The 27,288-nt window shown below is 51.9% G+C and overlaps 2 protein-coding genes across 2 annotated transcripts in view; one reads left to right on the top strand and one right to left on the bottom strand.

The window, feature by feature from the left end:
• The window catches only part of USP35 (ubiquitin specific peptidase 35), a gene marked incomplete at its 5' end in the record, with an annotated part of 70,598 nt that extends 57,108 nt beyond the window's left edge, over positions 1-13,490 (top strand). Inside the window, 4 exons of the mRNA XM_082660807.1 lie at positions 8,235-8,328; positions 9,271-9,377; positions 9,917-11,144; positions 12,372-13,490. Coding sequence (XP_082516933.1) covers positions 8,235-8,328; positions 9,271-9,377; positions 9,917-11,144; positions 12,372-12,539 — 1,597 coding nt within the window. The 3' untranslated portion in view covers positions 12,540-13,490. The remainder of the gene's footprint in view (positions 1-8,234; positions 8,329-9,270; positions 9,378-9,916; positions 11,145-12,371) is intronic.
• Positions 13,491-14,368: 878 nt separating this feature from the next.
• Positions 14,369-27,288, bottom strand: part of GAB2 (GRB2 associated binding protein 2) — a 174,400-nt gene continuing 161,480 nt past the window's right edge. Inside the window, exons 4-10 of the mRNA XM_082659670.1 lie at positions 25,139-25,731; positions 24,244-24,338; positions 22,941-23,205; positions 21,366-21,456; positions 20,978-21,080; positions 19,277-19,402; positions 14,369-18,443 (exon numbers count right to left, since the gene is read on the bottom strand). Of these exons, the coding sequence (XP_082515796.1) occupies positions 18,300-18,443; positions 19,277-19,402; positions 20,978-21,080; positions 21,366-21,456; positions 22,941-23,205; positions 24,244-24,338; positions 25,139-25,731 (1,417 nt within the window). The 3' untranslated portion in view covers positions 14,369-18,299. The remainder of the gene's footprint in view (positions 18,444-19,276; positions 19,403-20,977; positions 21,081-21,365; positions 21,457-22,940; positions 23,206-24,243; positions 24,339-25,138; positions 25,732-27,288) is intronic.

Here is a 27,288-nt window from a genome sequence, read left to right as displayed (position 1 = left end):
ATATTCTATTTCACTTTTAGTGATTGGTCTGTTCCAATTATCTATTTCTTCTTGATTCAGTTTCGGTGGGCTGTATGTTTCTAGAAATTTGTCCATTTCTTCTAGGTTGTTGAATTAGTTGCCATATAATTGTTCAGAGTATTTCCTTATTATTATTATTTTGTATTTCTGCAGTATCAGTTGTTGTGTCTCCTTTCTTGTTTCTTATTTTATTTGGGTTCTGTCTCTTTTCTTCTTGTTGAGCCTGGCCAGAGTTTTGTCAATCTTGTTTATCCTTTCAAAGAACCAGCTCTTGTTTGTATTGATTTTTTTTAAAAAAAAATTTATTTATTTATTTGGCTGTGCCATGTCTTAGTTGTGGCACGCAGGATCTTTGTTGCCTCATGTGGGATCTTTAGTTGCAGCATGTGAGATCTTTAGTTGTGGCATATGGGATCTTTTAGTTGTGGTATACGGGATCTTTTAGTTGCGACATGTGGGATCTTTAGTTGCAGCATGCAGGATCCTTTTTAGTTGTGGCATGCGAACTCTTAGTTGCGGCATGTGGGATCTAGTTCCCTGACCAGAGATCGAACCCAGGCCCCCTGCATTGGGAGTGCAGAGTCTTAGCCACTGGATCACCAGGGAAGTCCCTTTCTATTGTTTTTTTAATCTTTATCTTATTTATTTCCTCTGATCTTCATTATTTCCTTCGTTCTGCTGAATTAAGGTTTTGTTTGTTCTTCTTTTTCTAGTTCTTTTAATTGGTAGGTTAGGTTGTTTGAGATTTTTCTTGGTTTTTGAGGAAGGCCTGTATTGCTATGAACTTCCCTCTAGGAACTGCTTTTGCTGCATCCCATAGATTTTGTATGGTTGTGTTTTCATTGTCATTTGTCTGAAAGTATTTTTGAATTTCTTCTTCGATTTCATCATTGACTCATTGGTTGTTTAGTAGCATGTTGTTTAGTCACCATGTAATTTTTCTTTTTTTTTCATTTCTTTTTCTGTGGTTAATTTCTAGTTTCATGCCACTGTGGTCAGAAACGATGCTTGAGATAATTTCTATATTCTTAAATTTGTTGAGGGTTGTTTTGTGCCCTAGTATGTGGTCAATCCTAGAGAATGTTCCACGTGTACTGGAAAAGAATGTGTATTCTGGTTTTTTTAGATGTAGTGTCCTGAAAATATCAATTAAGTTTAACTGTCCTATTGTATCATTTAGTATCTCTGTTGCCTTATTGATTCTCTGTGTAGAAGATCTGTCCATTGATGTGAGTGGGGTGTTAAAGTCTCCTAGTATTATTGTATTTCTGTCAATTTCTCCCTTTACATCTGTTAGTATTTGTTTTATGTATTTGGGTGCTCCTATATTAGGAGCATATATGTTGACGAGTGTAAAATCCTCTTCTTGTATTGATCCTTTTATCATCATATGATGTTCTTCTTTATCTTTCTTTATGGACTTTAAGTCTGTTTTGTCTGATATGAGTATTGCCAGCCCCCCCCTTTCTTGTCACTTCTGTTTGCATGAAATATCTTTTTCCATCCTCTCTCTTTCAATATATGTGTGTCCTTTGTCCTAAAGTAGGTCTCTTATAGGCAGCATATTGTAGTCTCTTGCTTTTTTATCCAGCCTTCCACTCTGTGTCTTTTGATTGGAGCATTCAGTCCATTGATATTTAAGGTAATTATTTATAGATATGTATTTGTTGTCATTTTAAACCGTGTTTTACCATTGATTTTATATTTCCTCTCTGTCCCTTTTTCTTTTTGTTTTTCCTTTTCTGGTTTGATGATTTTCTTTTGTATTATACTTTTCTTCTCTTCTTTTTGTTTTTTTGTGAATCTATTGTATGTTTTTGATTCACGGTTACCCTGTTTTTCAAGTATGTTAACCCCTTCCTGTATCTACTTGCCTTAGACTGGTAGTCATATAGGTTCAAATATATTCCAGGAAAAAAATTCTACATTTTCTTACTCTCCTCCCCTACATTTTATGATTTTGATATTCTCTTTTACATCTTCATGTATATCTTTTTGCTGTTCATTGTTGTTATCATCACTTTCACAGAATTTTTTTTGTGTGTGTGTGTGTTACGCAGGCCTCTCACTGTTGTGGCCTCTCCCACTGCAGAGCACAGGCTCCAGACACGCAGGCTCAGTGGCCATGGCTCACGGGCCCAGCCGCTCTGCGGCATGTGGGATCTTCCTGGACTGGGGCACGAACCCATGTCCCCTGCATGAGCAGGTGGACTCTCAACCACTGTGCCACCAGGGAAGCCCTCACAGAAGTTTTTTGTTTTTTGTTTTTTAATCTGTGTACTGTCTGCTGTCCTGATTGGGTGATTTCCATTTTTCTATCTTCCAGGTCACTTATTCATTCTTTTGAATTATTCATTCTGCTGTTCATTGCCTTTAGCTCAGCTTTCATATCTGCAAATATGTTTTCTAATTTTTCTTGGTTTCTCTCTATAGTTTCTAGTCCCTTTTTACAGTACTCTGCATTTCTGTCAATAGCCTTTCTTAATTCCTTCAGTATTTTTATTATCTCCTTTTTGAAATCAGTGTCTGTTAGACTGAAGAGGTCTGCTTCAGTGTTCATTCAGGGGAATGCGCTGGGTCATTTAACTGGGAGTGGTTCCTTTGCTTCTTCATGTTACTTATATTTCTCTTACTCTGTAAGTTAAGGAGAAACAATTATCTGCTGTGGTCTAGGAGAACTATGTATATGTGGTTTCATCCCTGTGTAGCTTGTGTGGGTTTAATAAATCTGGTGTGAGGCTGTTTTTAGTATGGATCCCCGTAGCCTCTTTTCTCAGCTTGTGCCGGTTGTTATCCCCTTGATAGGGTGTGTGCAGATGTGGTGGCTGGTGCCCGGTGCTGGGGTTCTCAGAGGTGGTGGTGGCTCAGACTCACCCTCAGGGCATGCGATGGGAGTGGATGCGACTTGCAACCACTCCTGGAGTCTGGGAGGGTGGTGGCGGGAGCCCATGACCACTCCTGGGATGTGGGAGAGAAGCAGTGGGGTTTGTGACTACTCCTGGCGTTTAGGTGGGCGGCAGTGGAGGCTTGCGACTGCCCCTGGAGCCCATGCAGGCAGTGTCTTGCCCTCTGCATGCGTGACCACAGGGAAAAAGGCTGCAATCTGGGTCCCACCCCTCCCCTTGTACATCCCCCAAACAGTGGTGACTGACCTCTATGACGTCCCAGGCTTCCTCGACATACACCCCCAGCCGTGGTTGTACTGGATTCCAGCACCACTCCCACCCCTGTCTGTCTCCACACAGCCATCCCCAGTTCTCTTCCCAGTTCTGATCTCCAAAGCCCGAGTTCCAGCACCCAGCCCTTGTCAGTTCTGGCAGACATGTGTGTCAGGCTAGGGAGCACAGGGTGGTGGCACTGACCATCTGTGAAGTTCTCCCTCTGCTCTGGCTGCCTCAAACAGGTTGCTGCGCTCTCCTCAAAGGCTCTGAAGCTCCCCTTCTATCTTGGCTGACCTCCGTGCCGGTGAGGGGGCTTCCCAGGTTGCAGGAACCTTTCCTCTTTCATAGCTCCCTCCCAATGTTGCAGGTCCCACCCCGATTCCTTTCTTGCTTTCTTTTCTTCTTTTTTTTCTTTTTTCCCACCCAGTTATGTGGAGATTTTCTTGCCCTTTCAGCAGTCTGAGGTCTTCTGCCAGCGTTCAGTAGATATTCTGTGAGAATTGTTTCACGTGTAGATGTATTTTTGATGTATTTGTGGGAGAGGGTGAACTTCACATCCTGCTACTCCGATATCTTGATCTCTCCCTGTGATCAATTTCTAATCTCGTAGAATTGTGGTCGGAAAAGCTGCTTGATATGATTTCAATTTTCTTAAATTTACCAAGGTTTGCTTTGTGGCCCAGCATGTGGTCAATCCTGGAGAATGTTCTGTGTGCACTTGAGAAGAACGTATATTCTGCTGCTTTTGGATGGAATCCTCTATAAATATCAGTTGAGTTCATCTGGTCTTATGTGTCATTCAAGGCCTGTGTTTCCTTATTGATTTTCTGTCTGGATGATGTGTCCATTGATGAAAGTGGGAGGTTAAGGGCTTCCACTGTTACTGTGTTACTGTTGATTTCTCCTTTTATGGCTGTTAGTATTTGCTTTATATACTGAGGTGCTCCTATGTTGGGTGCACATATAATTGTTATATCTTCTTGGACTGATCCCTTCATCATTATGTAGTGTCATTCTTTGTCTCTAGTAATAGTCTCTTTCAAAGTCTATTTTGTCTCATATGAGTATTGCTACTCCAGCTTTCTTCTGATTTCCATTTGCATGGAGTACCTTTTTCTATCCCCTCGTTTTCAGTCTGTATGTGTCCCTAGATCTGAAGTGTGAGTCTCTTGTACACAGCATATATATGGGACTTGTTTTTGTATCCATTTGGCCAGTCTATGTCTTTTGGTTGAAGCATTTAATCCATTTACATTTAAGGTAATTATCAATATGTATGTTCTTATTGCCATTTTGTTAATTTTTAAAAATAAATTTATTTTTATTTATTTTGGGCTGTGTTGGGTCTTTGCTGCGCGCGGGCTTTCTCTAGTTGCGGCGAGTGGGGCTACTCTTCATTGCAGTGCACAGGCTTCTCATTGCGGTGGCTTCTCTTGTTGCAGAGCACAGGCTCTAGAGAACAGGCTCAGTAGTTGTGGCGCGTGGGCTTAGTTCCTCTGCGGCATGTGGGATTTTCCTGGACCAGGGCTCAAACCCGTGTCCCCTGCACTGGTAGGCGGATTCTTAACCACTGCACCACCAGGGAAGCCCTTGTTAATTGTTTTGAATTTGTTTTTTGTTTTTTATTTTTACGTTACGCGGGCCTCTCCCATTGCGTAGCACAGACTCCAGACGCGCAGGCTCAGCGGCCATGGCTCACGGGCCCAGCCACTCCGCGGCATGTGGGATCCTCCCAGACTGGGGCACGAACCTGTGTCCCCTGCATCGGCAGGCGGACTCTCAACCACTGTGCCACTAGGGAAGCCCTTGAATTTGTTTTTGTAGGTCTTTTTCCTTCGCTTCCTCTTTGTTCTCTTTTCCTGTGATTTGATGACTATCTTCAGTGTTGAGTTTGGATTCCTTTTTCTTTTTTGTGTATGTGTCTAGTGTAGAGTAGATTTTTGGTTTTCAGTTACCATGGGGTTCTGATATAGTAGTCTGTATATATATGCAAGCTTGCTTTTTAAGTTTCTGGTTTCTTAATTTCCAGTGCATTTCCAATATCCTGCATTTGTACTCTCCTCTCTTCATAATTGCTAGTTTTGATATTATATTTGTGTGTGGATGATTTCCTACCTTTATTGTATGTTTGCCTTTACCAGTGAGCTTTCCCATTCATCATTTTCTTATTTCTAGTTGTGGCCTTTTCTTTTCTGCCTAGAGAAGTTCCTTTAGCATTTGTTGTAAAGCTGGTTTGGTGGTGCTGAATTGTCTTAGCTTTTGCTTGCTGTAAAGCTTTTCATTCCTCTGTCAAATCTGAATGAGAGCCCTGCTGGGTAGAGTATTCTTGGTTGTAGGTTTTTCCCTTTTATTGCTTTAAAAATATCATACCACTTCCTTTCTGGCCTGCAGAGTTTCTGCTGAAAAATCAGCTGATAACCTTATGGGGATTCCCTTGTATATTACTTGTTGGTTTCCCCTTGTTGCTTTTAGTATTTTCTCTTTGTCTTTAATTTTTGTCAATTTGATTAATATGTGTCGACGTATTCCTCCTTTCCCATGTTAGGGAAGTTTTCAGCTATTAACTCTTCAAATATTTTCTCATGCCCTTTCTCTCTCTTCTCCTTCTGGGACCCCTATAATGCAAATGGTGCATTTAATGTTGTTCCAGAGGTTCATCTAGTGTATTTTCACTGCCCTAAAAATCCTCTGCTCTATCTGTTCATCCCCCTCTAACTCCTGGCAACCTTTTTACTGTTTCCATAGTTTTGCCTTTTCCAGAATCATACATTTGGAATCATATAGTATGTAGCCTTTTCAGATTGGCTTCCTTCAGTTAGTAATATGCATTTAAGGTTGCTCCATTTCTTTTTGTGGCTTGATAGCTCATTTCTTTTTGGCACTGAATGATATTCCACTGCCAGGATGTACCACAGTGCCATTTATCCATTAACGTACTGAAGGGACATGTTAGTTGCTTCCAAGTTTTGGCAATTCTAAATAAAGCTTGCATCAACATCCCTGTGCAGGTTTTTGTGTGGATATAAGGTTTCAGCTCCTTTGGGTAAATACCAAAGAGTGTGATTGCTGCATAGGATGGGAAGAGTATGTTTAGTTGTGTAAGAAACTGCAAAACTGTCTTCCAAAGTAGCTGTGCCATTTCACATTCCCACCAGCAATGAATGAGAGTCCCTGTTGCTCCCCATCCTTGCTAGCATTTGGTGGTGTCAGTGTTCTGGATTTTGGCCTTTCTAATAGGTGTGCAGTGGTATCTCATTGTTGTTTTAATTTGTATTTCCCTGATTGACATGATGTTGAGCATCTTTTCATGTGCTTATTTACCATCTGTGTGTGTGTGTGTGTGTGTGTATGTATATGTATGTATATGTATATATATATATATATATATATATATATATAATTTTTTTGTGAGATATTTGTTAAAATGTTTGGCTCACTTTTTAATCAGGTTGTTTGTTTTCTTATTGTTTAGTTTTAAGAGGTTTTTTTTTTTTTTAACAGTCCTTTATCAGATGTGTGTTTTACAAATATTTTCTCCCAGTCTCTGGTTTGTCTTCTAATTCTCTTGATACTGTACTTCACAGAACAGAATTTTTTAATTTCAGTGAAATCCAGCTTATCAATTATTTCTCTCATGGATTGTGTCTTTGGTGATGTGTCTAAAAAGGCATCCCCACACTCAAGGTCACTAGGTTTCTCCTGTTATTTTCTAAGAGTTTTATAGTTTTGGATTTTACATTTAGGTCTGTGATCCATTTGGAGGTAATTTTTGTGACAGGTGTAGGGTCTGTGTTCAGATTCATTTGTTTTTGGTTTTGGATGTGTACTTGTTCCAGTACCATTTGTGGACAGATTTTCTCTGCTCCATTATAGTGCCTTTGCTCCTTTGTCAACGATCAGCTGACTATATTTATGGGGGTCTGTTTCTGGGCTCTTTATTCTGTTCTATTGATCTATTCAACTGTGTGTGTTTCACCAGTACCACGCTTAGACATCTTTTTTAAAAGTCACAGTGGAAGTAAGCCTTGGTTTTGGCTGTGGTAGGACGTCCAGGCAGTTTCTTCTCTCTGAGCTTCAGCTCCAGGAGGAGGTTGGAGCTGAACTCTAGGAACTCCTAACATGCTGCTGTCGTGCTTCTCAAACTGCCTGGGGAAGGACTAGTTTTGTTTCATCTTTTGAACTTCCAGTCTGCTGCAGACTTTTCCCTTTGTAGAATACAATAAAATGACTTACTAGGAAATGCAAATGCTCGTGTGCTTGTATGGTCATAGTACTGTCAAATCACTATACAAGGTTCTAAAGTCTCAGTTTCTGAACTTGCTTTGTCACAGACTGCTACGTGGACCGCACTTTGGTTATACTGTCCTGCACAGTGGGTGCAGGTTGGAGAGATGCCTACCTGTCTAGCCAGAGCTGCTTGGGAGAACAGGAGCTCAGCTGGGGTTTGGGAATTGGCTTGTTCCAGGGAATGTGGTTGTCAGGAGGGGCTCTTTCTTATCTCCCATGGGATCAGACCCCTTCATGAGCCCCAGTCTACCCCCGTCCTCTTTTTTCAGCATATTCCTCACAGTGACCCCCTCCCATGTGAAGGCAGAGGGACAACTTGGGGTGGCAGGGGCCCTGAGAAGGGGCCGTAATAGTTGGCCTGGAGGGCCAAGGTTGGAGCAGGGCGCGCTGCTCTGGACGGGTCTGAACGCCATTTCTCAGGGCAGTAGGGAGAAGGGTGTGAGTGGCTGGTGGTGATATTGGCATGGACTCTGGAGCGTGTCTGAGAGTTCCAACTTTAAAACCCTGAGACCATAAGACCTTAGGACACTGGAATCTTCAAATTGTGGAGTCATGGGCTGTTAGAACTGGAAGGGACTGCAGGGGTCACGTTGTCGTCCGAGCTGAGCCGTTCACCTGCTCCTCTTCCCTGGCGCCTGGCTCAGATTGGAGCTACAGATGTCTGTCCTGCCTTTAGCTTGGAGTCCTTGGGTTGCCACAATATGGGTGAGTAGAGGTTCTTTGGGTGCCCTTGGCTTACTCCAGGTGCCCCGCTCTGTTTGGAAGTTTCAGACACTGTGTGCTCCGTTTGACTGAGAACAACTCCCAGCCCTTGATGACCAAGCTGCAGTGGCTCTTCGCCTTCCTGGAGCACAGCCAGGTGAGCGCAGGGGGAGTCGGGGATGCTGCAGAGGAGGCCTGGTCCGACCCCTCCCCTTCCCCACGACCTGCCTGCATCTGGCTGTGGGCCCCCACTTTCTGGCGTGAGTTGTTGGGCCCCAGTCCAGGCTGGCATGGGTTCATGGCTAAAGCCCAAGGGGCCGATTCAGCGCCCTTACCGGGCAGGCGAGGGAATACCTCCTGAGCCCCTCTGTGCTGCGCTGCCCACATCTCTCCCAGCAGTGGTTCAGTCCATTCTATTAGGTGTTGCTTTGTTGGTCTGCTGGCATTTTTGAGCCCTCATATTGCCTGCCGGGCACCCTGAGGGCTGTATTTGTTTTAATCCCTGTCTCTGCCCTCCTGGAACCTAAAGCCCTTGGCCAGGCAGGCATTATGCCAGGCCCTGTGCGGGGGCACAGAGATGAGTCAGCCACAGCCCTGCCTCCACGGAGCGCGTAGTCTGGTGGGGAAGAGGAACCTGCAGATAGCAGCGGTAGTGCTTGAGCAGAGGGAAACGTGAGTGTAGTGCGCGTATTAGGGAGGAAGAGTTGATCATGATGGGCATGGGGGCTCTTGGGAAGACACTGTGGGACAGGTGACACTAACTGCACCTGGGACTTGAACTCTACAGCTAAGCTCCTGACAGGGGAGAAGGGTGTTTCAGGCAGAGGGGATGGCAACGAACAAGGGCCTGGAGTGAAATGTGAGGTGTGTCCGGGAGGAGCAGACTCCCGGAGGATCGTTCACCTCCGTGACCCGACGTCCTGATCATAGGCTGCGTGGCCTTGGTGGGATGAGTCAGGGAAGGGGGAGGACTTCAGTGGGGAGGCTGGAAGTTTGGGGCAGAGAGTCCCCAGGGCCATCCTCAGGCCTAGCATACTGTGGCGCTGGTTGGTGAGTGGCCCTGGCTCCTGGCCCTGTCTTTCTCCCTCCTTGGTCCTAGCGGCCTGCCATTTCTCCAGAGAACTTTCTATCTGCATCCTGGACACCCTGGTTCAGCCCTGGCACCCAGCAGGACTGCTCGGAGTACCTGAAGTACCTGCTGGATCGGTAAGTGAGGCCAGGCCTGGCTCTGCACGGGGGCCTCCAGGTCTGGAGAGGGTGCTCGTGGGAAAGCCCCCTCCCCCTGGGCTGTGTTATCTCTTCCTGGAAACGGGGGCACAGCCCTGCACTTGGGAAAGGCTTGGAGCAGATGTGTGTCGTGAGTGTGGGGACGGGGGCCGAGTGGGAGGGGAGTTTTGGAGATGCTGACGTGAGCCGTGACTGGGAGGGTAAGTGTGTGTATGTACACCATGCTGTGCTTGCCTGAGCGTGCACGTGTGTGTTTTCTCATCAGCTCTCTGGGGGCACATGCACGTCTTTTTGTGGCAGGTTTGTGAGCCTCGTGCAGGTAAGTATGTAGCATGTGTGCCTGGCTTATGAGTGCATGTGCACGGATGCCGTTTCGTACACGCATATGTATGTTCCCCGTGCCTTCTCCTGCATGCGTGTAAACACGTGGCCAGCTGAGTAAGGCAGATGCACAGGTCAGGCCAGTGCACTGGGGATGGGTCTGTGTATGGACGAAGGCCCTTTGCTCCCTGCACCAGGCTGCACGAAGAGGAGAAAACGGGGACGAGGATCTGCCAAAAGCTGAAGCAGTCCAGCTCGCCCTCCCCGCCCGAGGAGCCCCCCAGCCCGAGTCCAACCTCGGTGGAGAAGATGTTCGGGGGCAAGATTGTGACTCGGATATGCTGTCTCCGCTGCCTTAACATCTCCACCAGGGAGGAGGCCTTCACGGACCTGTCTCTTGCCTTTCCCCCGCCTGAGCGCTGCCGCCGCCGCCGCCTGGGCTCAGTGATGCTCCCTGCAGAGGACGTCGGCGCCCAGGACCTCCCTTCGCCATCGCGAGCCCAGGCGCCAAGCAGGGCGGCTCCTCGGAGGCAGAGGAAACACTGCATCACAGGGGACGTTCCCCCCACCGTCCTTAACATTGAAGGCCTGGGCCCCCAGGGCCCCGAGGGGCAGAGCAGTCAGGAGGAGGTGGCAAAGGAGGAGGAAGAGGAGGAGGAGAAGGCGGAGAAGGTGGAAAAGGAGGAGAAAGTGGAGAAGGAGGCCGAGAATGAGAAGGAGGCGGAGAAGGAGAAGGAGGCCGAGAAGGAGGAGGACGGCCTGGGCCCAGGGACCCTCAGAAATGCTTCTGCCCCATCTGGGGAGGGTTCCCGCTCGGTCCTGGACCTGGTCAACTACTTCCTGTCGCCCGAGAGGCTGACGGCAGAGAACCGCTACCGCTGCGAGTCGTGCGCCTCCCTGCAGGACGCCGAGAAGGTGGTGGAGCTGAGCCAGGGGCCGCGCTACCTCATCCTGACCCTGCTGCGCTTCTCCTTCGACCTGCGCACCATGCGGCGCCGCAAGATCCTGGACGACGTCTCCATCCCCCTGCTGCTGCGGCTGCCGCTGGCCGGGGGCCGGGGCCAGGCCTACGACCTCTGCAGCGTCGTGGTGCACTCCGGGGTGTCCTCGGAGAGCGGCCACTACTACTGCTACGCTCGCGAGGGTGCGGCCCGCCCAGCCCCGAACACGGGAGCGGCTGATGGGCCCGAGCCCAACAACCAGTGGTACTTGTTCAACGACACCCGGGTGTCCTTCTCCTCCTTTGAGTCTGTCAGCAACGTCACCTCCTTCTTCCCCAAGGACACCGCCTATGTGCTCTTTTATCGGCAGCGGCCCCGGGAGGGGCCTGAGGCTGAGCCCGGCTCTCCCCGAGCCCGGGCAGAGCCCACCCTCCACAAAGACTTGATGGAAGCCATTTCCAAAGACAACATCCTTTTCCTGCAGGTGAGCAGCCCCTGGGGGCGGAGGGGCTTCCCAGCACCCACCGGCTCAGACGGTGACGGCTCCTCTCTTGGAGTCTGTTCCTTTTTCCCTTGATCCACTCAGCTGTCACTCAGTGCTGGGGAAGATTGGTGGGCCAGACAGGCGTAGCCCCATACTTCAGAGGAACAGACATGAGGAATGATCAGTGTTTTATTAAGGTGTCATATGTGCTGGAGGAGGGGCTCTGTGAGTAGTGGATACGAGCGGATGGGGGGCCGCCCGACTCACTGAGCCTCTCTGAGCCTTCGGCTCCACTCTGTAGAGTCAAGGCTGGTATCAAAATACTTTGCAGCTGAAACAGCCAGCGTGCGGACCAGCACGAGGGGTGCTGCCGCAGGCCGCCGGTGTGGGCACGTCAGGACCCCTGGCCAGCAGCACCTGCGTGCTGTGGGGACCCTGGCTCTGCTTTTGCGTTTCTGCCGAGCTGTCCAGGTGGAGGCAGGGCTGGGCCCGTGGTAAGAAGGCGAATCCACGGCTGGCCTCAGTTCAGCAGGAGGAAGAGCTTCCTCGCTGGCAGAGGGTTCCTCGTGCCCTGAGAGGCAGAGGCTGGGCAGCCACTCCAGGAAGCCTGCAGAAGGGTCCCTGGGGGCTATGAGGTGACCTTTGACGTGCACCTCCTGCTTTGTGGTGCCACGTCAGGCCCTTGTCAGCTGTTCACAGTCCAGTTAGTTAGTAGAAATGAGTTCCTTTCCTTCAGGGGGCTGGGAGGTTTTTTTCTTTTCTTTTTTTTTTGCGGTACACGGGCCTCTCACTGCTGTGGCCTCTCCCGTTGCGGAGCACAGGCTCCGGACGCGCAGGCTCAGCGGCCATGGCTCATGGGCCCAGCCGCTCCGCAGCATATGGGATCTTCCCGGACCGGGGCACGAACCTGTATCCCCTGTATCGGCAGGCAGACTCTCAACCACTGCGCCACCAGGGAAGCCCCACTGGGAGTTTCTATTCGGGGGAGGAGGAAGAATGCTTTGGAAGCCTAGATACAGGATGGCTCTGGGTCCATCCCACCCATCCTCCCACTAAGCTGGAATGCCTCTAGGGCAGAAGCTGTGGCTCCTCTGCGCCTGGCCCTGGGGACTGGGGTGATGCTCGGAAGGGCTGGGTGGCATTGGGGGCGTGCAGGGAGAACTGAGGCTGCAGAGCCTGACTGACTGACCGTTAAGCTTCCGGCCCCATCCCCATCTGTATTTCCAGGAGCAGGAGAAGGAGGCGCGGAGCAGGGCGGCCTACATCTCTGCACTCCCCACATCTCCACACTGGGGGAGGGGCTTTGACGAAGACAAAGATGAGGATGAAGGCCCTCCGGGGGGCTGCAGCCCTGCAGGTGGCAGCGGTGGTGACTTCCACAGACTGGTCTTCTAATGGGAACCCTCATCCCCTGGCCTGCTAAGCACTTGTGAGGGTGCCACAGGCAACCTCAGTGGGGGGGACCCAGGTCCCGGGCAGAGGTGCTCGGCCAGGTGGGGTCTGAGGGAGGCTGCGCAGGTCCAGTCCTGAAGGCAGGCCCTTCCGAGGGCCAGAGAGATGGAGCAGGGGGGCTCCTGGGCCCCTGCCCTCAGCCCAAAGGGCACACGGAGATTCACTCAGATACGGAGGTGAGACCCAAGCCCCTTAAACCGGGCCTCAGGCCCCGACACTGGGATCAGTCCCGTTAAGACTTACTGACACCCAAGTGTCCTGGTCAGCTTGAAGCAGCTGAGATGGACACTCTCTGGGCCTTGTCCCCTACCCGCTGCAGGCTATCCCACAGGGCTGAACGTCACAGCGCTGGTGTTTTGCCGTCAAGTAGCAGTTCCTTCCCAGCTCCTTTCAGACAATCTTGTTTCTCTGTGGTCTACAAAGCAGAGGCAGAGCCAAGCCCTCGCACAAAGAAGGCGGCTGTGTGTCACCCCTCTGGCCGCCTTCTGGTTTCTCTGAGGGGCCTGAGGCAACATCTGTGGGTGCCTACACTGTTTGTTTGTACTTTTTCTGAGAGGAGTGTAGGTGGGAAGCAGCCTGGCACAGGACCAGAGACTGTCCTCCCAACATCAAGCAACAACGCACAGAGGGGAGGACAGCCTCTTGAGCCTCTCTCCTGCCTCAGTGCCTGAGATGCCACCATTTGCATCCCCCTTCTGGTTAAGAGAGAGCGCGTCCTGAGGTTCCTGCAAGTACGTTTGTGTTTCTCACATTTGTCCTGAGGGAAGCTGGCTGGCTCAGCGCCTCAGCAGTTGGCCGTCATCATGGGGCCGGTCTGGTGAGGAGCAGATATTGACCTCATTGTGCCCTGACCCTGCTGTACCCCTTCTAAATGGAGAGAAGAGAACCAGGGTCTCAAACAGGAATAAAAACAGGTTCTCTGAAGCCTTTAAAGCAGTCGTTCTTCCCGCCTCAGTCACTGGCTGTGAGGTAGGCTCTAACCCTTGGTTTCTTGCTGTGTCTGGACAGGAAGGAGGGGACACCACCCCCTGCCCTGCTGACTTGTGTGCTGCCCCAGGGAAGGCAAGCATGCCTGACACTGAAGTGCTGTGTAACTCACTCAATCAACAGTGAGGACTGGTGGTGGGGATGTGCCCAGATAGATAGATAGATAGATAGGGGTGGAGGGGTGGGTGCACAGGCTGGGAGCCACCCTAACAGGATACTGTTAAGGGACTCTGTCAGGTGGGGCTGGAGCTCCTCCAGACCCCAGGAACTCTGGGCTGCTCAGAGACTGCTGCTGCTACCACATTCCTCCCTTCTTACCTCTGAGAATCTGGGGTGGGCTGGGCTCAGGCAGGGAGGAAAGTAGGCGGCAGCCCTCAGGTTCCAGCCATCTTGGAGCTTGGGACTGCAGTGGCCTGGCCGGGGGCTTCAGGGGCTGCAGGTGGAGGAGTTTTGGCCCAAAAGCCATAGACCCTTGAGACCTCAGGGACCAGCGAAAGTGGGCCGACAGTCGTCTGTCAGAGACAGAGTCATGCTCAGAATTCATCTCTTTGGTCCATTGAGCCTCCTAAGAAAGATGAATTGGCAGATGTTACTACACTTTCCATTTCACGCACCAGGAGTACAATTTCCGAGGTAAGGAAGATTCTCAGCCAAGAAAGGTACCCAGTTAGTTATTTCCTGTTCAAATGCAAGTGGAGCAGACTGGCACGGCGAGCCAGGATCCCAGTGTGCGTGCATTCCATCCCCAGCCCCTCCGGACGAGACACACTCAGCAGCCCTCCTGGTTGCGTCTAATGGACTTTATTGTTGTCCAGACCCAACACCATAGTAAAAAGGGACCTGCAAGCTCCAGGCCTGTACCATGTGTCACCACAGCGAAAACAGGACTCATGTGAACACGTTCCCACCCCTCCCCAGACCTACTCACAGGATAAATACGTGTTACAAATTTTTTTTAAAAAAGAAAACAGAATAAATTAATAACTTAAGTGATTAGGCACCAACAGTGATTTGAAAAAATTAAATGTCAATTTTAAATGGTAAGAGGGCCAGAAACCTAAGACTGGGCTTCTTCCAGCCCATTTTCTCTTCCCGACAAAGCAACGATTCTGTGGGAAATGATTCTAAATTTCAAGACACATGTAACCAACAAACACATAAGAACACACACCACCAAATATCACGTGACAGCCTGAATCTCCAGGGGGACCCCTCATCAGGCGGCCCACCTGGCCCCAAAGAGCCGGGTGCGTTCCGGACGGAGGGGGCTTTAGAGCTCCCGCGCTCAGCCTCCTTCCCCCACGTTTTGCAGAAGGGCCAGAGGGGAAGTTCGTGCCAGTTTCCCTCCTGCCCGGCACTCTGTTTCCAGAGCCCTGTCACAGGGGTGTGGGTCAGCTGCAGCTTGCGGCTGAGGCCTTAGCCCTGTGGCAGGTAAATCCCTTGAGAACAGCTGTGCTTCTGTCCTAGGAATGGGACCTATTTGAACGGTTTCGAATGTAGAAGTTACTGAAATCAGTCTAGGGAGGGGACGGGGTTAACTGGCCAGTGCTCTGGGTGCCGCCTATCCCTGGTGATCCAGACCCTCGAGAGCGAAGTTACAGAGCAGGGAGTAGCCACAGAAGAGGCCTCAGGGCCCTTCTTCACCAAGGTGGGAAGGAGACACAAGCTCCATGCCACTCCCTGCAGAGGTGGAGCTGGAAGGGGGCAAGAACAGCTGCTTCTGAGGAGCACCAAGCAGGACGAGGCCTGTGTGAGCTATGCTGGCTGACGAGGCATCCTGGGATCGCAGTCCTTGCCAGGCCACCAGGAGAGGTGGATTCTGACCCACTGAAGGCCGAAGGACCAGTTTTTTACACTGACCAGACAGGGGACTATTAGACACCTTGGTACTTGGGGCTTTTGAGCCAGTCTCTGCTCTCAACAGGCCAATTTTCTCCTCTTGTACTTCCTCCCGTCTCTACTCTCGCCTCTACCCGAAGGGTTTGGGGGTTATAGGAACCAAGAACTGGAGGGAGGCCTCCTTGGTGGTTAGATTTGAACACCTCAGTCTCTCAAGACTCCACCCAGTTTCAGTCACAACATGGCACATTCAGAAAATGCTGACATTATTAGGGCACCTTGCGATCAATAGGGGAGGATGCTGGGAACTGAGGGTACCAGTACCTGGGCCCGCCTGTAGCCAATGGGGGCACAGGGGTGGCACCATTCAAAGCTCTGCCACGTGAGACCCTTTGCAGAGAGCCTTAAAGGGACACAGGGCTGGGCAGAGTGAGCCACCAAACCCTGCCCAGGGTAGGCCACTGCCACCACCATTACCATTTCACCTGTGGGGACACCAAGGCATGGCCTCACTGCTTCTGAGAGGCTGGGCCCATACTCCCAAAGGTCTGTTCCCAAAGCACAAGGTTCTCTAAGTCTCTCTGTCCATCTTCCTCCACCGGATCCCAGCCTTGCCCTCCTTCCCTCTCAAAATCTGACCCTTCTTCCTCTAAGGCCCCTGTCAGGCACCCCCTTTTCCTAGAAACCACCTTTCCTGATCTCCACCCCCTCCCCACTCCTGCCCCCAACACCAACCTCCTAGAGAACAAGCCTCGATTTCTCTGCACATCATCAGCATTTTAAGTGTCTCTCATGGCCATTACCAATGTGTCCTTGTCTTCTTTCTCATCGACTCTGACCTTCTCAAATACAAAGTCTGATTTAATTCCTGTGTTCTCAGTGCCTAGCCCAGGCGTGGCCATAGCAGCCATTAATGAATGCTTATTGAATTGATATGACTAATACTAGGAGGAAAGGGGCTACTGTTGAGAAAATTTCTCCCGGGATGGAGTAAGGTCAGGCCGCAGGCCTGGGGTGTGCGTGTTTACACAGGCTCACAGGAGCAGAAAGGTGAGCGGTAGCCACCTCCCTTAAATAGGGTGGGAAGTCATTTTTTTTTTCTTTTTTTGGAGGGAGGAAGGTCTGTTCACCCCAGGGTAGGACGAAACATTTGGTCTACCAACGTTGCCTCTGAAACTCTTAAAAATTTGGCCAAGAACTTTAACATAAAAGAGCCCCCCTCCCCAGACTTAGGAGAAAAGAGCCTGACGTGATGCCCTTCCTCCTGTCCCTGGCAAAGGTGGGCAGAGGGTGATGCTGATCTGGTGGCCTTTTAAGCCATGGGAGGAGAGGCCTGCCCTCTCCTGTCCCTGTAGCTAGGCACCTGGGATTCGACAGGGCAACAGAGGGTGACGTGAGCTGAGAACACACTCTGGCCTGTCACCAGGCCACACTTGTACTTCCTTGGGACCTGACACAAAACTCAACCAAACGGCATAAGCTGCCGGCCACTCTCCCGCATCATCCACTAGGCTCTGTTCCGCTCTGCTTGCTCCTTTGCCCTGCTGTGCCCGCCACCCATCAGTCCTGGGAGCTGCCCTCGCCTGCGGCCATGCACATCGCTCCCCTGACCACCACACCAGTCCTCACGTTCTGCTCCACCCTGCATCTGCACGGCACTGCCCGGGCTCGCCACCAGGCCCTCCGGATGTACTCAACCACTAGCTGCGCCTCCCCCACCCCCAGCCTTCGCCCCGCCTCTCAGCCCATCGGTTACCAGCGCCTCCCCTGCCGCACTGCCCATCTTGCAGAAGCTCACTTGCTGCAGCGCCTCCACTCCAGGCCTGGGCGCCGCCCTGTGTCTCTGCCCAGGCCGTCCCAGGGTGGCCCCTCAGTCGTCCCCCCCCCACGCACCTCCACCCGGCACACTGCGTCGCCTTCCCACAGCTCCGCCGGCCCCCCACCACATCGGCGCTCCCACCCCACGCGCTGCACCGCCCAGCACAGTCCGAGCCTCGTGGGTGCGGCGCTCTTGGCTGGGTGGGGTCTCGGGGAACAAGACTATGCTCTGTCCCAGAGTGACAGAGCCGGGCCCGTGGCCCCACAGTCCCGGGGGCCCGGCCCCGCAGTGTCTTTGTCACCCCATCTCCTGCTCCTTGTTCTGGGTTGCCCATCATCCTGTCTTCCCCTCCTGCTGTCCTTATCCTTCTGCCTCTCCCACCCGGCAACTGCCACTTGGCCTGAAAATGGGGGACCACAGCAGGTACCCACTGCCCTTCTGCATCTGGGGCTCTAACTCCTTTGTCCCTCAAGACCACCTCTGACCTTCCTCCTCAACTCCTTCATCTTTTGGTGGCCTTGCCTCTCCCCTGCCAAGAAAGACAGGGCTGAAGAAGTCTGTATCCACCTTGGTCCGCTGGTCCTTGGCTCCCTGGGTCAGCGAGACGACTTGGCTTCTTCCGGGACTGGGGGAGAGGTAGGCCAGTAGCGGGAGGGACAGGGGCTGAGAGCTGTGCCCAAAGGGGAGGTGTGGAATCTGGCTCAGAGCCCCAGCCCCTCCCTCCACACGTCTGGTAGGTATTCGGGTCTAAAGGGCAGGAAGAGGCTGAAGGATGCTTTTTGGCAATAGCTCTAACTAAGGTGGGTAGAGGCACGGCCACTGCTGATAAAAATCAAAGGTGGGCCCCGAGGGAGCCGAGGAAGCGCCTCGATCTGGCCCTCGCCTCCCAGGGGAAGGGGTCAGGGTTCCTGATGACAAGTGCTTTGAAGGCCAGAGTGGCAGAGTAGAGAGGGGGTGGGCAGGAGGGCGCGCTGGAGAGGAGAAGGGGGAGACAGACGGGGAGGCGTCAGCTCTGGAGACACCGCCTCTGGCCCCTCCCTGGGGCGGTGGCCCGCGCGTCACAGCTTGGGCCCCTTGGAGGGCTCCGAGGACTGCCGCACGTCTGTCCACTCCTGCATGGTGCTCTGCAGGGCCTGGGTCTTCTCCTTGTCCACTTGGACGTAGTCCACCTTCTCATCGGAAGTGACTGATGACGTGGATGGCTGGGGGACAGAGCGGGGAGTGAAGTGGCTGTGAGTTACCAGTAACGCAGGGGGCAGGCGCGCGGGGAGAGGAGGTGGGGCTCTACACAGCTGCCTCTCTGGCCTGCCTTTTCCTTCTGAAAGTGGCCTGTAAGGCCTGGACTCCAAACCGCACCGTCCCTCCTGGTTGATGCGGCAGCCCCTGCCTGCCGTCCCGATGTCCCAGCTCCTGGGGGGACCCAGGCCCCTCCTTGGCCTGATGGATGGCTCCAGGCTTTCACCTGCGCCTCCACCCGCCTCCCTGTGGCCACTGGTCCACGGGAAGGGCTGTGCCGGGTGCCAAGAAGCACCGGCCACAGGGGTTTGTGCGTGGCTCGCCGTGAGCGCGCAGAGCCATCCTGTGCGGGACGCTGCGCCGGGGCTGCTGAATGGACTGGGCGGCTAAGTGTGCTTCCTGAGGGGGGCCTTCCCGGGCCCGGAAGCCCTTCTGCAGGCTGCACCTGGACAGCGAGTTCTCAAAGAAGAACTCAGGACCAGGACACAGGATCCCCGAGTCTCGGCTCTGTCGTGGGTTCACACGTGACCTCGAGCCGCTCGTGTCTCCGTGTGCATTCGTTCGCCCATCCGCACGACAGGGGGGGTGGGCTGACGGATGCGGTCCTACGGGCTCAGGGTACCTGTGTGCTGAGAGTGAGGGCGCGTGAGCCCCCGGAGACCCAGGCTACGGCACGGCCCAGTCACAGAAGCAGAGTGCTGCCGGCCTGCGCTGAAGGCAGCTGGCCTCCGGGACCCCTCCCCCAGGGCCGCCAAAGCTCGGACTGACACCCACCCACCTGCCCGCCCGCCCCAGGCACCTTGCGGTGGGGGCTTGGGGAGCTCGGCTGGAAGTCCAGGGCCAGATAATCCACGCTGCCAGTGCTCTTCTTAGGGGCCGGACTGTTGGTGCCACTGGGAATGGGAGATGCAGACACTGGGTTTTGCTATCACAAAGGAGGGAAAGACCATTAGTTAGTTTAGGAAACAGATTAACCCACCATCGGGCAAACAACACCTCTGGGAGTAAGAGCAACTAACTAGCTCGATGAGTGCCGACTCTGTGCCCTGCACTGCGCCGGGGACTTCTCACGTTCTTGTCTAAACCCTCACAACGATCCTGTGACGTAGGTATTATTACTGTTCTTATTTTTTACAACGAAGATAAAACTCTGGTTCGGAGAAGTAAAGCAACTTGCCCACGGCTGCACAGCTGGTGAGCAGGGAGGACTACCCCGCTGTGCCACGCTGCCTCCCTTCCAGGGCATCAGGCCGCGTCTCACCTGTGATCTCCCGGACAGATCAGCCCCCGCTTGCTGGCCCCAAGAAGGGAGCACATGTCCTTTACGCACTGGACCCTGGAAAGGTTTCTGTTGCACCAGATCTGCTTCTCTTGGGCTCCCACCCAGGGCCCGGAGCGGGGCTGTCACACCGCAGCGGCCTGTCCCTCCAGCCCCAGCTCCTCAGGGGTCTCAGCAGAGGGGCCTCATCCCCAGGCGGCACAAAGCCCCAGTCCCTCAGCGGACACGCTCCACGGTCCCGTCTCATCCAGGCATCAAGACCAACTTGTCTGGCACTTTCCTGAAGACACCTTCTAATGAGAAATGCAATAAACAGTCCTAAGCTTTGTTTTGTTTTCGGCTGCTTTACTGGTTGGTAGATTTGTTCTATTTATGCAGCAACTGCCAGGTGCTGGGCAGCCACTCCCTTTGCACTGGGAATCTCAGGGGGCAGAACCCTGTGTTTATTCCCTCTGTGAGGGCCTTCACCACACCGAGTCATGCACACGTGTGCCTCCCCACCGCTGAGTGGGGTAACACACACTCAACAGACATACTCCCATACCTCCTCATGGTCATGGGAACAACGGGATAAGGAAATGAAGAGATCGTTTAGTTTTGAAAGATTTTAACAGGATAGAACAAGGAAGTTAATTCTGAAGGCTGCTCTAGTTCTTCTCTACAGGCCGCTGATGACTATTCTGAAACAGCAGCTAACCACTTGGCCTGCTAACTCTTCTGGGGCTCCCTCCTGCCCCAGCACAAGTGCAGACTTCCCAAGACAGCATTTGGGGTCCTTCATGATCTGACTCCAATCCAACCTCCCCGCCTGCCCACTCCACCTTCGCCCAGAGTTAATGACCATCATTCTCCGTGTTCCTGTCTGCACGGTCACTCCACCTCAGCGCCTCCCCTTTCCCTAGTCCGGTGTGATCGCCCATCCTGCGGGTGCGTCCCTGCAGCACCGCCTCTCCAGGGACACCGACCATGCCACCTGTGTTACAGTCGTGAGAGAGGCAGGCCTTCTCTGCCCCTTAAGAGAGCAGCCTCCTTGAGGGCAGGGACTGTGCCTTCCTTGCCTCTGACGATGACCCCACAGTGCTCGACACGTATGTGCTCAAGACGGATTTGCAGCAGCAAACTAAATCACAAATAATGTGGGTGGCCTGAGGCCGGGGTGAATTAGTGAGCTGGGAAGTGGAGGAGTGAGAGGTGGGTTCCAGGGGACCCCAGAGGACTCACCATAGGGACGTAGTTCTCTTCGCTGTCTCCCGAGTCCGTGCTGGTGATGCTCTGTGTGGAGATGGGGCGGCAGTACTGGGTGGATCCCGGGTTGAAGGAGTGGCTGTGGGGAGAAGACAGGGAGTAAACCCTGGGGCACATCCAGCCTCCCGCCGGGCCCTGGCCCTCACACCCCCAGACAGAGCTCTGCCCTCCATTATCAGACTAAGATCGGATACAGAGCGGGGACAACTTTTCTCCCTTCACAGAAGAAGAAAACCAAGCCCTGAGCTACCAACAGCCATCAGCAGCAGGACGGAGCCTTCCTGGCACACGGCCTAGTGACCCATTCCATTCACCAACCTGATGGCCCTGTTCCAAGTTCCCGTGTCCACAAATAGACACTTACATGGCCCTGGACCAAGACTTGGTGATGGGTGACTTGAAGGGGAGCTCATCGATGACAGTATTGTTTCTCAGGTCAAGTGGTGTTGGCTTTGCTGCAGCAGGAACAGAAAGTCGAGTCATCAGCCAATGATGATAATGCCACACATACAGACACTTACACGTGACACACAAGTGCATTTATGAGTCATTCCTATTCATCCCAGTTGTTCAGGGGGAGACTGAAGCTCTCAGCAAGGTTACACAATCTCTGCCCATGCTGACAGGCCCTGAAGCCATGTCTTCAGATGCCAAATTTTATATTCTTCGCACCGTACCTATGGTAATCATACTTTCGGAACCTAAAGTGGGGACACAGGGTGTGACAACAGACTGTTTTCCGTGGATTTGTGACTGCATATGAAGACAAGAGATGATATTTGAAACATCATAGAGAAGGCCACCATGACTGCCCCCTGCCCACCAGGACTGTGGAGCCTTCAGTGGAGGAAGGTGAACGTCACCAAGTCCTGAAGGCTTCAATCCAAATGCTGAGATCTGCATTCTCTGTTGGCCAGCCCGAAGGGGGCTTAGGTCTGTCCAGTGACTCTACTTCTCCCTTTGAATCCCTGCCACTGATCCAGGCCTGCAGAATGAGGTCGAGGCAGACCTGACACTTGGCACTGCAGCACTTCTTCCTGGTCTAAATGCAGAGGGCACAGAGCTAACTTTACTGAACACCTGCCATGCACTAGAGTCAATGTCCTAGATGCTTTCCTCCTCACCAAACCCGGAAGGCAGGCATGACTATCCCCACTTCACAGATAAGAAAACGGAGGCTCAGAGAATTTACAGGATCTACTCAAAGTCACACACCTAGGAAGTGCTGGCTAAGGATTCCAACCCACATCTACCTGGTTCGAAAGCTCAGTCCTTTCAATTATAGCATAGTGTATCTTTTCACGGACTGCTCTGTCAGTTCTACCTTGCCCAGCCCCAGAGCTAATACAAATACCTCATCCTTGAATTACATCTCATACATTATGAAGCACTTTTAGATGTATTATCTATGTCCTTCAATGTCTCTGGGAGGTACGTTTCACACTTCCCATTTCACAGATGAGAAATAAGGCACAGAGACACAGGATGATTTGTTTATAATCACATGTTAGCAGGTGGCAGGGCTGGCACCTGAATCCATCCTGTCCTTCTGATTCCTGCACTCTTTCTGCTCATCAAGGGTCCACAAGAGCCAGTCCCTAGGGTGCCAGACCACTGGGATGAATTTGGGGTGTGTGTGTGTGTGTGTGTGTGTGTGTGTGTGAGAGAGAGAGAGAGAGAGAGAGAGAGAGAGAGAGTGTGTGTGAGTGTGTGTGAGTGTGTGTGTGAGTGTGTGTGTGTGAGTGTGTGTGTGTGAGAGAGAGAGAGAGAGAGAGAGAGAGAGTGTGTGTGTGTGTGTGTGTGTGTGTGTTTGGGTTGGTTTAGGCCCCGGAGGCTGCCACTTCCTTGCAAGAAAATTTAGGATCCACCTGATCCCTAAATGAATGCGAACAGTCCCTGAACATTGTCCAGAGATGGAACGAGGAAACAGTGGACTTACCTTTCCGGTCAGGTTTGAGGTTGCGGTTGACAGGGGGTGGCTGGATCTCACTCGCTCGGCTGGAGCCTCGGTGCATAGGAAGGGCTGAGGTGGGGTAGCCAAGCGGGTCAAAGTGATGGGGCCCCGGGCTCATGGGGATGTAGACACTCTGGGAATTGTCACCTGCTCGCTCCAAAGCCAGCAGGGTGGAGGAGCCTGGATTCATAGGCACGTAGTTGTCTTCGGAATTGGTGCTATCCGATCGGCCTACCACTGTTTTCCCTGGCTAGGAGCGAAAAGAAATACTGCTGTTACTAGTGACAGGAAACAAGAAGGGGTGAGAATTTGTACACAAGGCAAGGAAAGCCTGAGCTGGGTGTACTGTGCACCTATAAGGCGGACCCTGGGAAAAACAACTAAGAAAGCAGAGGAGGAGACAGGAAGAAACGCGGTCTGTGGGTCTCTTCCAGCTTCCATGATCCCTTGGAGCTTACTTATAACTTGTGATAAATCTTTAGTATAAAGTATCCACGAGGCGTTCTGAATGCCTGACCAAGCAGAGCTTTGGTTCAGGACCCTCCCTCTTCCTCAGGTCCGGACTCATCACTGGCAGGTCAGCACCTGCCACTGGCAGGGCAAGGAGCGTAAGAGAAGCCTTGGCCCTGGCAGGTGAGGTCTGGGGCAGGTGTGCTTCCCCAACCCAGCTTTCAGTGTGACTGCCGGGCTGCAGTCAGAGCTGCCACGGGGCTGTACAATGCAGCTACCCTGGCCACAGCCTTCCTTTAACTCCTGCCTTGTCTTTCCAGACACACAACTAAGCTGCTTTTGCTTCAGTTACCTGATTTCACAGTCTTTCCAGTGGGCCTGAAGCCAGGCCCTAGTCAGCTTAGCTGGGCCCGACACCTCGGAGAACTGTCATCAGCCCCCTCCTCAGGGCAGCCTGGGGTCCTGCACGCAAACCATAATTCTGCCACTGAGCCTGACTCGGAGCACCGGCCCTGCCTGGTGAGACCTCACGGCAAGGATGCTGCCTTAGAGCCGCCATCCCGGCGCCTGCGTCCGCTGCATCCTGGACGCTTCCTGCTTACCCACAGTGATGAGCCTTACAGGCTGCTGCACCTAAGCACACACATTTCTTCCAGATCAGGATACCTGCCTCTTACTTTCCAAAAACTCAACCCAGGGTTCTGAACTGAGACAAGAAGCCAGGCAGGCTCCTAAGAGGGAGAGGCCATCATGCTTTGGGGCTGTGTTTTTAGTTCCATGCCTGTGACCTTTAATCCACCTGAGCTGACTTAAGGACCCCTGGCTAAACCCCACTCACCAGAAAAGCGCTGACTGCATCACTCACGGACTCGGTGGACCGGCCCGCATTGTCTCCACCACGCTGGGGGTAGTCGTAGGACTCGCAGGAAGAAGCTACGACAGAGGAAGGAAGAGCCATGTGCACTCACTGGAGTCAATCCCTGTGTTGACACTTCCCCACACCCTCACCAGTGTGGCTCAGAGTCTTACTGATACTCCGAAGATACTGCTCTCAACCCCTAATGATAAGGGATTGCTTCTATCATATCACTCCTCAGCTCACAAATTCCTCCCAGGCTTCTGGATGTAGCCCCAGTGTTAGCAGACGCCAAACGAAAGGAATTAATATTATTCTACTTTTTCATCAAACAGAGGAGGTTATAGGCAGAGTTGGAATACTCTCAGTGGGAAATCAGCAACAGAATTTAATACTTCAGACAGACGTTCAGACTTTAACCAGAGATTCAAATGTGGCTTAGAAAATATTTAGTAGATTTGATTTTAAAAGTCTGTTGGTCCACAAAGGTTTGGCTCCAGTTTGGACTAGGCTTCTAAATTTATTTTTGAAATCTTTGGTTTGATTTATAAATGAATAAAAGCCTGTGATTTGGACCTCTAAACCCATAATGTGTTGTACTGTGGTTAACCAAGAATGTTCTACCTCCTTAGTAGAACAGTAACTTCTCTCAGGCAGGGTCTGCTAAACTCTTGCCATTGTGGCGTCTACTAACAGCCTCCAGTGCTGGAGGACAAACTAGGAAAGGTCTGGGTGGAAGATGCCTAAACCTGTGGGTAGCACAGGTCCCCTGGGTGGGACTTAAGTCTCCTTGGCATGGATGACCGAGAACCAGCACACTACGGAGAACCCCTGTGCTCCCTCCCTTCCCCCGGCCTCAGCAAGGGCTCACACTGACCTCGGTGAAGTCGGCTGTTGTCCATGGCTGGGAGGGTGTTGCGCCTGGGGATGGTCGCCGCGGCAGAGGCCGATCTGCTGCTGTCACCGGCTGGAGGCCTCTGCTGAGGGCTGCCCCATCGAGGTGTTTCTGCCTGACTTGGCTTGGGGGGCCGGGGTGGGGGGGCTGCGGCCGAGTCCCCAGGAGTGGCGACTGCCATGGTGTTGTGGTTCCTGTCCAGTGTGAACGTCCTAGGGATCTGGTAGGCTGAGAGTGGGGTGGCCGGAACATCCATATTGTCCACCAGGAGGTCCCCAAACTCGCGGCACAGGGTGTTGCTGGGCGTCTTGAAGGTGTACACGTCCTCGTGATCCGTCTCAGAGCCTGTGAGGCTGCCCTTGGTGTGGCCATGGGAGGCCAGGCTCCGGGGGAGGTCGTAGGTACTGTCTCTGAATTCTGTATTGTGCCTGCTTGGCTTGGGGAGGCTGTAGAAGCCGTGGACTTGACCACTGACCCCGTTGACACAGTGTCCGTTGCCCTGGGCGAGTTTCTGCACGGCCGTGTCGCTCCTCATGAGAAACGAGGCCCTGGTGCCCTGAGAGAAGCTGGCGCTCCTAAGAGACAGAAAGAAGGGGGTGCGGGGGTTAGAGGAGGCCAGGGCTGCCCACCAGCGAGGCAAGCGGGCCTGTTCAAACCCTGTGCAGCTAGGTGGTGTGGAACGCACAGGCTGAGGAGGCTGGCAGGCCTGAGGGTTAACTGGGCAAGGCACGTTTTCTCTCTGAGCTTTAGTAAATGCGTCTGCAAAAATGGTGATTAAAATCATGCTTTGAAGGTTGCTTAGAAATTGGACTCGAGTGTAACTAGTAAGTATATGTTCAGTGTTAGCCTTTATCCCTTCCCCTACTCCCAAATGGCTGTGATGAGCAGAGGCTGGTCTTACCTTCCCAAATATATATCAACAAGCTAGTTATACCACACACTTGTTTATTGTTTTCAGTGCCACAAAATATATGCATTCGTATACAAAGGCTGTGAGATAGTGGAAAGAACCCTTAAGTTGGTATCAGAAAATAGCAAGTCATTTTATCTGAGTCTCAGTTTTCCCACTGTAAAACAAGTCAGCTAATGTACTGTTCTAAGTTATACAGAACTATTCAAATGTAAGCCATAGCTTTATTTTCTATCATATATTATGGTTCATTGAGAGGCATTTAGAGGGGAAAATATCTCTTTCCAGAAGACTAAAATTCTACAGGAAAAATGTTTTCCTGTTTGGGAACTATATTCAGGACAGAAAAGGTTTTGATTATTACTTTTTAAAAATTCATGTTTTAGGGAAATAAGATTTAAAAAGTAAAACGATCTGGGGGGGGGGCGGCGAAGGGATTTGTGCAGGTTCCATTTCCACCACTGATATGCTCTGTGGGCTTCACCAAGTCTCCTTCCCCAAGGCAGGACCTGGTGTGTCTCAATAGCTCTTAAGGGTCCATCTGGTTCTGAAACTCCACAACCCTTTGGGTGTATTAGCCGGGTTTCCAAACTGGATTCTGTGTTCTGCTTAGGCGCCTTAGGAAATTAGAAGGTGATGTTCTGAGCAAGTAGAGATTCAGGTCTGCTTTTCTCTCTCTTACAGTAGGATTCTTCATAGGATTCCATTTGGGGGAAATAAAGGAATCACTATTCTAGAACTGTCATTTAGTGGTGATTCTCAGCTTTTTGGAGGCTATATGCCTCTTTAAGAATCTGATTAAAAGCTCTCGGCACTTCTCACCAGAATAAGGCAAGCCTCACATACATACAAAGTTGCATGCTATCTCTAAGGGGGGTGGGCAGCTCTTAACCCACCGAGGCCGATCCATGGAACTTCCGTCTTATACAAGCTCTCTCAGCTCATGGGGAGCTTGTTATGTGTGGATGTGGCCACCAGATGGCGATAGAAACTAAGGCCCATCAGCTTAGAAAGAGGAAGGGCAACAGGTGTCTCAGCAGCCAAGCTCTCTCTTGCGTAAACTTGCATCCTTGATGGCTAGGACTTCCATTTCAGTCCCCAGACCTTCCGCGGCCCTCCTCTCTGGTCCTCCGTATTCTCCCTCCTTCCTATTTCGTTCCACACGCATAACCAAGGCGACAGGCATGGCCTAGATCACTGAACATCTAGCCTTTAGATAACG

Source organism: Grampus griseus (assembly GCF_964374135.1).
Source record: "Grampus griseus genome assembly, chromosome: 8".
Lineage (NCBI taxonomy): Eukaryota > Metazoa > Chordata > Mammalia > Artiodactyla > Delphinidae > Grampus > Grampus griseus.
This window is presented reverse-complemented; position numbering and strand designations above follow the sequence as displayed.